Raw genomic sequence first — 13,012 nt, forward strand, 5'->3', positions numbered from 1 at the left:
AGCTCATCCAGTTTAAAATAAGTAAGTTTCCAGCCAATTCCAGGAAATAGAATCTTCATGCTGACTGGATCCTGCCACTTGCGATGCGGTAGGTTTCCACACGTTATTACCAGGTAAGACTAGTCATAGACCATCATGGATTAAGCAAGATGCACAAAAGCAGGTGGAATGAATGAGGCCATGGTTAGTCGCCCTCTAAGCCTTTTGCTTTTGCCTAAGTCAAATCTGCTTGACCTTCATCAGAGCAGACACTGTCTTCCAAACTCATGTCAGAACACACTAAGGACAGAGTGTACACCCCAGCATTATGGGGCTAACAATGCCCAAGCAGAAAATATGCCATTTATCTGGCACAGTTTGGTCAATACGAAAGCCTCTAGCCAGCTTCCAGTCTATCTGAAAAAACTCCCACAGACTCTGTAGGGCAAAAATGCACAGAGATTTAGAAAGTCACGAACAGGTGAAAGTAAGGACAGAGAACTTTATTAACACTACATTCTCTTATTCATTCAATACATTTCTCTATTCAAAAGGCTTTGAAATTCCTCTGTTCAAAGGGCTTCTACTTTTATGATGCTAGAGCAAAGATGTCTCTACCACCTTTCTTTTCTTGAAAAGTCAACAGAACAAGGCTTTTAAAAAAAATTTGAACTCTATTTTTTAAATTAAAACTAGGAGACATCTAGATCCCTGCACCACAACATATGCAAAGTGTATGGTGAAATGGTGAGGGATGTGAGACACAGAGGATGGCCAAACCTCAGTGTCTGTGAAGGCAGCATCAACAGAAACAGGCTGCAGGGACCCCTGTGAAGGTGGCGGGTGGGCATAGGCAGAAACAGGGAGACCACTTGAAAGCCTGTACAAGGAGCAGTTAGACTCCAAGGCTACTCCACTGTCCCCTTTGTTGTAGAGCAACAAAGTTATAACACCAGCAGAAGAAAATAGGGGTGAAAACAAGGTCGGAAAGTGAACATGTGCATGTCAGAGCACAAGATCCTCCAGGCCTACAGGAACTCTCTCCACGCAGGTTGAGAACTCCAGTAGCCGGGCTGATATTCCCAAAATAAGAGACCGAGGGGCCATCCTCTGGGAAAATTAACCCATCTACTGAAAAGACTTACAGATAAACTATTAGTATCTGCAATGAGAATGCCACCCGGGTACCCAGTCACCCTACAAAGTCTGGCAGAAAACAAGCCCGCAGGCACACAGGTACACGTGGCACAAAAGGGCACACTCAGTTTCTTGTTAGATCTCCAGTGCCTCACCTCTTAAATAAGCAAAAGAGAAGGATCACCAGACATCTGAGTAAGCCCACAATAATTGAGAGAAAAGACCAAAATAAAGTGACAAAAAGTAAATTAGTGGAAACAGACAATACTGGTAAAAGAAGAAAACTTCAAAGAAATCATATTTAATATCTCCATTGAGCTAAGATACTGCATTCATCTCATAAGAGCCTATTATTAAAAAGAAAAAAATCAGGAAGAATGGAAAAGAAACAAAAAATTCAAGAAAAGAATTCAGAGGTTAAAGAAATCTCCCAGAAAGGAGAACAAAAAGTTAGAGAAGTGGACAATACAAAAAAAAGATAAGAACACTGGAAAATCAATGTTAAAAAGTTTTATACCCAAATTAATATGCAATCAAAAAAAAAAGGGAAAGAGCAGGGAGAAAATCTTCAAAGGAAATACTATGAGAACATATTCAATAACTCAACCACATAATTCTTAGGTTATAAGGACCCACTGAGCACTCAACTCAATGAAGGAAAAATAGCTTACATTGTGGTTAATTCACCAACAATTTTTGGATAAACATCAGTAAGAGATCTTAAAAACTAGCACAGAAGAAAATGGCAAAAACATGCAAAAGATCAAGGAAAACAACCTCAGACTTGTCCACTGCAGCACTGGAGAAGAGATGATAATGAAGCTGGGAGGCCAGAAAGATTCCCACCTGGGGTCCTGAGCCCAGCAGAACTACGAGGCAGCCTGAGACCACTTTCATGCCTGCCAAGTCTGAGGAAGATGTCGAAACGGGCTGGATTTTGTTTGAAGCCTCCTACCTGTATGTGATAGCCTCACTCTATCACATTTTCGACGGCTGCCTGCATGTTCTAGGCTCCATAAACATTAAGGGGCCACACCCTGGCTACCATATACTTTCCCTAATAAAATATGAGCTCCACAAAAACATCCACCGTCACTCATGTAAGTTGCTGAGAAAGTACTTTAAGAGCAGTCCCAACTATCCTGTGAAGTCGATGCTACCTCCCTTTACTAAACGATGAGGCAATCAAGGCTAAGACGTAAGTGATTGTCTAAAGGCGTCACAGCACCCATAAAGGAGAATTCGAATCTACGTCCAACACAGCGTCAGGATTCTCTCCACGTGTGTGTAACCCCACGCGACCTGTGGCTTTGTTTTAACCTCTCCCCCGTATGCTGTGGGGTGGGGTTGGCGGGGTGACTTCATTTCAAGCCCCCAAAAGTACTCTGCTGTCCAGGCCACCCCTGCACAACCACAGCACAAGTCCCCAATGAACATTAGCTCACATACTGAGAGCTACGGAGAAAGGCAAATCCTAACGACAGTAGGAAGGGGCTTCTCAGTGTTTTTTCTTTACCTAGCGAGTGAGAAAGGGCACAGACGGTCCAATGGCTTCACCTTCTCATATGCTACATACACAGGGGGAAGGCACGAATGTGCTGTAGATGTTCCAGGGGCTCCATCTGGCTCATTAGCATAAAAACGGAAACTATGGTTTTTAATCAGTTATTCGGTTTTTTACACCACAGGAGAATAAAGATTCAAAAATAGTTACCCCTTCCACTTTGCCCTCCAAAATGTATTAATCAAAAAAGACCTTTTTCAATTTAGAATGCAGTAGGCTCACGTGCACAGCCGCGTTCCGCAGGCAGAGGCGGAAGCCTGGCAGGCGGCTCGCCAGAAAGCCGCGGGGGCGACCCGCCACTTACTCCACAGTACCGGTCACCATTGAAGATCTGCGGGGGCAGAGGGTTGCCCTGCGCCGGCCTCTTCTCCGGGGGGATGTTCTTGTACATCCACTGCCTCTGCTCCTCGGACATCGTGATGTCCACTTCCTCAAACTCCACCTTGTTGGCTTCCAGAAACCGAACCACATCTTGCTGCTGCTTCTTTATCTAGAGGGAAGACAAACACGCACGGATGCCTCCAAACGGAACCGGCAAGTCTCTCGTCCTCCCTGTCCGAGGTCATCGGCCCCAGAGGCGACTCGCCGGGTGCCGGGCACGTCCTGGGGACGCTGCAGAGGCCTCAGCCCCCCGGAAGTGGGCCACCGCCGCAGACTCCCCGGGGAGCGCGGCGCAGCGGCTCCCAGAAGCCCACGTCCGCCCGACCACCTGCCAAACACGTGGCGGCGACGACCGCGTGGCGTTCGGGAGCCACAGCACTTCCGTCCCGAGCGGCCCCTCTTCTCGAGGCCCGCGGCCGCGGCGGCTGTCCAGATACCACCCCACCCCTCGTCAGGCCCGAGAGGAACGGAGTCTCTGCTTCTAGGCCGAAGGGGGGCGCGCAGCCTCTCACTGACCCACTCCGTACCCTCTGGTTCCTCTGACCGGTCAGGTTTCCTTCTTCAGGCACTAGCGGCCGGGTGTGTCCTAACAGTTGCAAACGCATCTGTAGGTTTTCTGAATGTCACCAATCTCAATTTAAGGGCACATACTAAATAATTTATATTCAATATCCTAAACATAGCATGTGAAACATAAGAAACAAGCTTGCTTTTCCTAATGATTCTGGGAAATCCACACAAAGAACAAACTTATATGGTGAGGTAAATTTTACAATGTTCCTAATATTTATAATAATTAAAATATAATTTATAATGGCCAAAGAAAAGAATGATTTCAAGAGGTCAAGCAGCCAGAAAGACCTCTCATCACAGAAAATATATGCATGAACAGATTTTCACATTCCAGTGGCCCTGTCAATTCCCCACCTCTAACCTACTCACCACCAAAACCTCAGTGACGTGTGTCTCTAAGGCGCAAATCTGTTATATGCCATGAACAGAGATTCCAAACTGGGCTGAAGTCTACAAATTATGACGGACTGCACAACACAGCTCATAGGCACAGCATCAAAAAAGTTGGGAAAAGGGGGCTTCTTCAGGCTCAATGATATTAGACAATGAGAGAGTTAACTATAGGATTATAAATCCAAATGGATAATGGCATTATCTCAACTTACTGAAATTAATCCATTTCTCATTTCTGAAAATGTTAGTTTTTTTCCCCCTCACTGATACACAATTACAGAAATGTAGTTACATTATTTTGAAACTTCAGCTTCAAAAACAGCATCATCCATCCTGTGCTGCTTCCCCTTAAACCACACAAAGGTGGGCTTTACGGACTCTGAGGTTGAAAGTGGTCACCTCTTTTGGTAAGGTTCTATCACGTGTGTTCTTGTCAAGGCAAGAACATCATCCCCCCTATGCATCCTCTTTGCCGGGTCCCATTGCCCTTGGAAGAGTGCCCACATTTCCTTAGAGCAGACAGTGTCCTGCAGAACAAGCTCCTTGACTAGGAAGGCAACATGTCTGCACTGTTAAGCCTGGAAACTATATAACAAACAAAAAGTTACCCACAGTTCTACCACCTAGACAACCACTGGTACACATTTAATTACAGGAAAGAAGGGTCTAGCTTTAATGTCCATATGCAGAGCTCTACATATGTAACACATTTCAAATGCCCATGGGAAAGATCAAAATGAAGCACACAGTCCAGCCTTGGTTCACCATGTCATATACACACAACACCCCCACCCCACAATGTGAGTAAAGCCAGACACCCAGTAACTCCCCCACCGCTCCCCCATTCACACATACACTCACACTGCAGGACAATAATGCCCCGCAGCTCAACTGGCCATTTCTGTCATAGGATCACACTTGGTAAAAATAGGTGAATCTTGCCCCATTCACAGAACAATACATCATGGTTCTGTCCCCAGTCATTAAAAGCTTTTCCAAAGTATTAATTGTAGTATCTAGCCTCACATTCCACCATCTGAGTGTTTATACTGAACTACTCTGCGGCTGGGTAGTTAGCACACTGGAAAAGCACCATGCAGTGAACACCTCTATGGAGAAATCTCTGTATCTCAACACTACTTTAAGACAAAGCCCAGTGAATGAAAACTGGTCAAAGGGCAGAACATTTTTCAGGCTCCTGAGGGACCAGTGATAAACTGCTTTTCAATAAGGCCACTGCTTACATTCCCACTAGCAATATTCGTAAGTGTTCATTTCTCAACGCCCCTTCCTCCTTATAGCCAGTCACAGAATATTAAAATCCCAGTGATGCGAGGTGTGGATGTGTTTGTTCATGAACTTACTGTGGTGGTCATTCCCCATATGTACATATCTGATCGCTACGCTGTACACCTTAAATTTACAGTATTTTCTGTCAATTATCTCAATAAAACCAGGGCAGAAAAAGATAGAAACTGGCTGCTGTTCTTAAAAAACAACAATTCAAATGCATCATTACACATTAACAATGCCCAGGAAGCAAAGTTCGGCTCCTTACTAACGTGGTGAGGAGTAAGGTGTCAGTTGTTATATCTCTATTCTAAAAGAGGGAAGCAGGGAGGCATGACCAGGTTTGTGTTCAAAGAGACCATTTTAATACTACGCAAATTAAAAAGCAAGAAGGAGGAATTCTGTATGCACCACTAACACTGCTATGAAAAGGTCTCCAACATATTTCAGTAAGTGAAAAAGAACAAGGAGCAGAACTATGCAGATTCAGCACTTTCTTTTGGGAAAAATATGGAGAAAAATCGGAATGCATTTGTTTTTGCTCATAATTGCATTAAAATAAACTCTTGAAGTTTACATACAAAGCTAAGAAGAGTGGTTGCCCAGGGCCTGGGGGAGGGGAACTGGGGACAAAGGTGGGGACAAGAGTTCACTCTCTACATGTGAAAATTGAATTTTCTGGAAGAGTGGCTTTGTGAATATTCAAAAGATTGTTGAGAAAGGGAACTTCCCAGAGCACTGCCTGGCAGGCACGGGAACATGGCCTGGAGGGGACAGAGCACCGCCTGGAGGGAGGGCACCACACGTCTACAGAGGTCTCATGTTTACTTACATGCATAAGAACAGCCAGATGGTTAACGAATTTTAAAAAGGGAAAGCACTAAGGCCACAGAAAACTAGTCAAATCAGAACTACAGCAAATCACCCAAGTACACAAAGGGGAGACATTTACACCCAAAAGGCAGACTACCAACTGGATGACTTTGGCATCAGGAGGGAGAGGCACCACGGCTGCTCTAACACCTGCTCAGGGGATGGCGACGCCTGGAAGCCGGAGCCCAGCCGGAGGTGGGGGCTCAGGAAGGGTGCAGGCTGGTCAGGGCAGAAGGAAGCCACAGGGTGCTCTCTGCCTGCACAAACCCAGAGCGCCAGTTACACACACGCCATTTCCTCGGCACCAAGGGCCTCTTTCCCCGTGTGCAACTTATCCTGAAGTAAAAGGTACCTCACAGTCATTCTCTGAAACAACCTGGGAGCAAACCGGAGGGAAGACATAAACTGGGGACAACCTATCACCTTTGGCCTTGGCCTATGTCAGCTCAGCCTTGAGAGGGAGTGCCCACACCCCATGGGGGGTTTTACACACCTAGAAGCCACAGCAGACACGCTAGTTCCTACCCTGCAGCCCACCTCCCTCTTCCCCTGAGAATGCAAAGCTGGTTGAGGAAAGCAGTGTGTTTGGCCACAGGACCCTGGCCACCCAAACTCCTCTGCAGGTGGAGTGACTATACGATCCATGTCTGGGCGATGAGGGGGAGGTGGGCCTTCCTTGGAAAGGTGCCACTCAGTGAATGAAGAGATAATGCCCACTGCTGTGCAGAGATGCAGCTGTGGCGACTGGAGGAGTACACAGGAAAGCAAACACCGTAAGCCAAGCGTGGGCAGGCAGACAGACACACAGGAGCCAGGTCCTCGATGACATCTTACAGCAGCCACACCACTCCTTCACCGCCTCCAAAACTTTTGCGTATGACACGAATAAACCCTGAACCAGCTAAGCCACTCTCTATGGGGTTTTCTACAGTTTTCAAACACAATGCTACCTGAGAAAACTCTTAACTGCTACTTAAAATGTCTCCAGAAATATTACAGTATGATGGATTGAAAATAAAAGTTGTTACTGCATAGCAAGCCTAGAAATAAAAGCGGGGAGGCATAAATTTAATACAAGTGAATATCTGCCACTGCACAAACTGATGAGTATTCTCTTCATGAAACTACAAAGTGGTAAGACCTAAAACAGGAAGATACCTAGAAAAACATGAACATTGCATTTCACCTCATCGGTCAAACACATGCTATTACACAGCATCCAGAGCAATTAAAGGGATCGGACAAAGGAAATCTCTCAGGTTAGATCCCAAGCCGGCAATCTACCACCCACAGGCCAAATCGGGCCCTCCGTTTCTGTATGGCCCACAGCCAAAAACAGTCATTGTATTTTTAAATGGCTGGAAAAAAATCAAAACAGTAATAGTATTTCATGACATGTAAAAATTGTATGAAATATAAATTTCAATGCTATAAATAAGCTGTCTTGGACGACTGCTCTACACCAGTTCATTTACATACCACCTTCACCTTGGCTGCTTTCCCTATAGTGGCAGAGTTGAGTTGCTTGTGACAGAAGCTGTATGGTTGCCTGTGCCACTTACGGAAAAAGGTTGCCAGCCCTGGGCTAGACCACAGATCATTTCTGGCTCAGAGTCCACTTTCTTAGTGAGGTCTTTCCAGAAAACCTGATCTTACACTTTTACCAGCACCCCAGAACTCCCAACTCCCCTTCAAGGCTCCATTTCCCATCAGAGCACTTAATGTCTGACATATTGTGTGTTTTATGTATCTGCTTGTCCACCTCCCCTACCAGAATACAATCCACAAGGGCTGGGAGTTGTGTACTGCTGTGTCCATGGCTGTATTCCCAGGGCCCAGAATGGTGTCTGGCACAGCAGTGGCCAGTGAATAATATTCAGAATAGACAGCGTTTCACAGGTGGAAAGGCTGGTGTGGCAGGAAGGCTTGGGCCCTGACACCCACATCACTGAGGAGGCGCTGCCTTAAGGCCCCCCCTCCACGGAGAGCCCTCTAACCACCTTGGCTTAAGTGTACTTGATTTCGGGCTCATCATTTCCTCCACAGTGTCGGTTCTGTGAGCACAGGACTGGCACACAGGAGGCCCTCAGTGAGAATTAACTGAGTAGGTGACTAAAGAATTACCACTCCAGCAGTGAACAGCAAAGACTCAGGTGATGTTCAACAGACCACACTGAGCTGGTAACTTAATTTAGGAACAAATATACCTGAGGGTTACCCAAACAAGAATGTAGGTCAAAGCCAGGATTCTCAATTAATGCTAAAGCTGTGTGGATTTAAAAAGCAGTGTGCCTAGGACACGACATGGAACTGTAAACAGCCTAAATATTTCCAAAGAGTTTCTAGGTCCTGAATGTGCAAAAAGGCTTCATTTTTAACATTGACAGTGCTACTGAAGAATAAAGTTATGTGTGATTATGTCAGTTAATTTTAGAAATTGTTGAATGTGTAACATAGTGTTTTGTTTGGCCCAAATGCTTTTATTAAGTTATTGATATATTTGCAAATGGACGGCAATCCAGAATTAGGCAAATGTGTTAGTATCTCTCGGCTCTGCTTACATCGTCACCATAAGACTGCTTCGCCCTCAAACACTGCCCCAAACAGCCCCAGGAGCTCTCAGGAGGCACCTTAGATGGGCTCCAAGCAGCTGTTTGGCCACTGCATTGGTAAGTGTTCTGCTCTGAATAGGCCATCCCCCAAATTCATATGTTGAATCTAAAGGTGATTGTATTACAAGGTGGGGTCCTGTGGGAGGTGATCAGGTTCGGAGGGAAGAGCCCTCATGAATGGGACTAGTGTCCTTATAAAAGAGACCAAGAGCACCTGCCCCTCCACCACATGAGGACACAGTGAGAAGTCCAAAGTCCTCATGGGGACTCTCGCCAGACCCCGACCAGGCTGGCTCCACTCTGGGGCTCCCAGCCTCCAAAACTATGAGAAATAAATTTGTTCATAAGCCCCCTAGGCTGTGGTGTTTGTTACGGCAGCCTGCAAGGACTAAGACCATAAACCTCTCTTTTCAACTACAAATGCCTGCAAGACAGACCCAAGTCTGTTGAGGACCCTGATGCCTGCACCCAAGCCCCAGTGACCCACCCACAAGTGACTGGCTGGCGCTACTGAATCAGCTGGTCTGGCCTGAATACCCTGTATCCAACGGGGTCCTAGTGTGCATGCTCATAGCTCTCTCACTGGCAGCCGCCTGGCTCCCAGACCTAGGGCTCGGATCAGAGGCCAGGCCAAGTTCACTGGGCTTGACGTAGGCTTACCCCTACTCTGTGGTACTTTCAAGCAAACCTGTGTGCCTCTGCTCTCATTTGTTGTAGAATTAGTTCTTCCCAGAAGGCTGCCAGTGAAGTTATGTGCCTAGGCAGCCCTGCCAGATCCCTTCCATGGGCTTCCAGGCATGTCCAGTCACGTGTGAGTTCCAGGGTGTACGTGGCCGATGCCACACCCTCGGACCTGGAGAGTCACCAGTCACTACAAAGACACAATAAACTTGAATGGATAGGGTGTTTTTTAAATTGAGATTCAATATAAGCAATTGTGAGAAAGCAAGTTTCTCTAAGGAAAAACAAGGATGGAAGACAAGGAAAAGTTGGGAGGGCATGTGTTTTGGAGTCAGACCTTCCTGGTTTAATCCTGGCCTGTTGGCTGAGAAGCCCTGAAGAAATTACTGAGCTTCTCCCCTGGCCTTGGTTTTCAAGTCTGTGAAACAGACCCAATGTCTCTTCCCACAGGTTCACTGGGAGGACAGCTAGTAAGAAGACAGCTAAGCAATATGAGGCTCTGGCTCAACTGCCCCATGCTAGGGCCTTTGATCCTGCTGTCCCTCTGTCCTTGGAATGCTGGGTGTGAGAGCCGGGCAGCCTGTCATCCCTGAGGAAACCATCAGCCAAGAGAACCCCAGACACAGGCCCTGAGCAAACCAGCCCCCACACCCACCAGCAGAGCCCCAAACACTTCTACTATCTGAAGGAGGTTCTCTCTCTTAGCTGAACGCATTCCTTACTGAAACATCTCGTTGGGGTGGAGGGCAAGGCTGTAGAAAAAACCCCAAAAGCCATCTGCCGTCACCTCACCATTCCAACCTGAGATTACACACGCGTGTGTCTGGCATCTGCTGCCATCCATCTTCCTAGAAAGCAAATGCTGGGTCACCAAGCCAAAGACGGTAATGCACAGGCTTCTTGCAAGAGATTGAAACTGGAGTTTTAGGGAATCAGAGCGTCAGAGAGATGTTCTACGAAGTCCAGGAAAGTTTTTGGAAGAACCATTATTATATGTTGTAAATTAAAGCATTAAAATTTTAATGATGGAAATACTGTGCCTCTACATCATGTATCATTACTACAGTCCCTGATTCTTAGTAGGTACTCGGGTTTGTTTGCATTAAACAAATAAGCATTATTGAGTTTGAACGAATACTTTTAACATAGTTGTTTTTTGAATCAGTCAAAACTTTTGGCCCTCTTTTTAACCAGCTTATGTTGGGTTCTTTTTTCAGCGTTTCTAATGTAATTTTTTCCCATTAAAATTTTTTTATTAAAAAAAAACCCATAATTTCATCTTACTGAAGTACTTATTTTTCTTTTTACCTTCAAAGGATTCAACATTTAGAAATATACTTCATATAGCTAACAACATAAGGGGTAGGATGTCTCAACTGTAGACAAGTATTTTCTGTTTTTATGATCTTCATAGTTATCTTATTGCATAAATTCTCTCAAGTACTTACTCTCAAGTTTAGAACTGAGAGTTTAGAATTACCCTGCCATTGGAAAATTAGATATGTTCTAGAGATTTTTTTCTTTTACACAAAAACTGTTCCAACCCTGCTTTTTCATGATGACAAATGGGATCAACAGTAAGCTACTTCTTAACAGACATTACAACACACACAGATTTTTCTCTCTCACTGACACACACACACACACACTCTCTCACTATCCTTTCTTGATTTGTGCATTCAAGGTAAATATGATCCTTTATCAAATAGTTATTTTACAAAGTAGATTTTAGGCAATGTTTGATACCGTTTTGTTGCTGAAAAAAATATTTATCATCTATAAAAACTGTCACGATGAAGACCTAGAAATCTATCTTACAAAAGGCAAATTACAGATTTCAACGTTTTTCAACTGGTTTTGGGGAACAACAGACATCAGGGAGATAGTACGATTTTAACTATCAAAATTGTAACAACTTTGACATACTGATGGCTGGAATTAGAAAAGTGAGCACCACTGCTCTTTAATTGTGACAATGCCCAGCCTCCATGTGCACCCACATTATTTTGGGGTGTTACCTTTTCAACTTTTAAAAAGGAAACCTTCAAACGGCAGTATTGATCATCAGCTCATTGTTCTAAGAAAACCTGTGATGAGAGAAAAAGGAATTTTTTATTACTGAAAAAAATTAATAATATTGTTTCAACTCTATCCCATCATAATTACTATTTTGTGGACACTGTATGATGCACATATTTTATTAGCATAGTAATATGTACACAGAATTTATGCATATTTTGGGGATATATTTCTAAGATTTTTTAAATTAATTGGAGTATACGATCAAAAACTATAGACTGCTGCACTAGAGAATGGTTGGGAACCAAAAGAAATAAGGGTGTGCAAACACACCATACTATGTATTACATTCCTTTAAGTCTAGACAACTTCCAAGCCAGAAGGCACATCTCTGTTCCAAACATTTGAAAAATATATTCTATTATTCTAATTTTTCAGTTCTTTTTTTCTTATGCTAGAATTTAAAAATCAGCTTACAAATTGCTATCTTGAAATACCAGCAAAAATTGAGGGTAAAAAATTCCACCATTATATTCTAAAAGTATGTCTTAAATCTTGATATTCTTTGCCTGGAAGCATTCCAGCATACCTACGAATGGGAAAATTACCTCACTGATAAAGAAATCCTTTAAAACAAACCAGTTTTACTGTAAGTATAGAGGTACACTATATAGCTACTGTATTTTCTACGGGCTAACATAAATGAGACATGGCAGGCAATCTAGGGTCAGAAAAGAGGAATATTAGCAGATACTAATGCACGTGAATCGGGGAAAACAAAGGCCTCACATCTTGCAATATCTTCCATCATCTGTTTTTCTTCCTACTAGTACTTGTGCCCTTGAAGACACTACATACTTATGTGACTTCAACTCTCACCTTTGGAAGATGATACATCTAAAATCTGCATTTCAAAAATGGCCACTTTCACAAGGACATCCAACCCCACAGATGCAAGCCTTTCTGCAAACTGTGTGGCAATGTTCTGCCACCGACTCAAACTCAACTCAAACAAAACAGCAAAACAGCCTGGTCGCAAAGTCCTCCCATTGACCCACCTCCTGCTCCTATTAACACACACCACTAGGTGGACGGCTCAGCATGATCTCAGAACTGCCTCTATCTAAGTCTAAAACCTCACATTTGCAAAAACAAGCACTTCCCTGCAGGAGGAGGGAGCCTCCCCTGTGCTCGGGTGGCTGCACCAAAGCAGGGACAGTGGGAAGGGGCTGGGGAGGTGGGTCTGGCCGCCGCAGGCTTGGCTCTGAGGCCTCTGAGGGGCCCTGGTCCATCTGGGACTTGTCTCAGGATGGTTAGAACAGGTAACAATGTCAAGGGCAGCAGACTGCTCCTCACGCGGGCCACTAAGCTTGGCTCGTGCCTGGACAGTCGGAAAAGGATGGATCTGTACCACCTCAGAGACATTACTTCCCCTAAAGCCTCAGTTTCTTGCTCCATGAAATACAGATCATTATTCAGCCCAGAGGGTGGAGAGAATTAAAGGACATGG

At 44.7% G+C, this 13,012-nt stretch overlaps 1 protein-coding gene across 1 annotated transcript in view; it reads right to left on the bottom strand.

The window, feature by feature from the left end:
* SH3BGRL2 (SH3 domain binding glutamate rich protein like 2) overlaps positions 1–13,012 on the bottom strand; it is a 54,299-nt gene that overhangs the window by 14,732 nt on the left and 26,555 nt on the right. Inside the window, exon 6 of the mRNA XM_073224284.1 lies at positions 2,985–3,170. Within this exon, the coding sequence (XP_073080385.1) occupies positions 2,985–3,170 (186 nt within the window). The remainder of the gene's footprint in view (positions 1–2,984; positions 3,171–13,012) is intronic.

This window comes from Manis javanica, chromosome 16 (genome assembly GCF_040802235.1).
Source record: "Manis javanica isolate MJ-LG chromosome 16, MJ_LKY, whole genome shotgun sequence".
Classification (NCBI taxonomy): domain Eukaryota; kingdom Metazoa; phylum Chordata; class Mammalia; order Pholidota; family Manidae; genus Manis; species Manis javanica.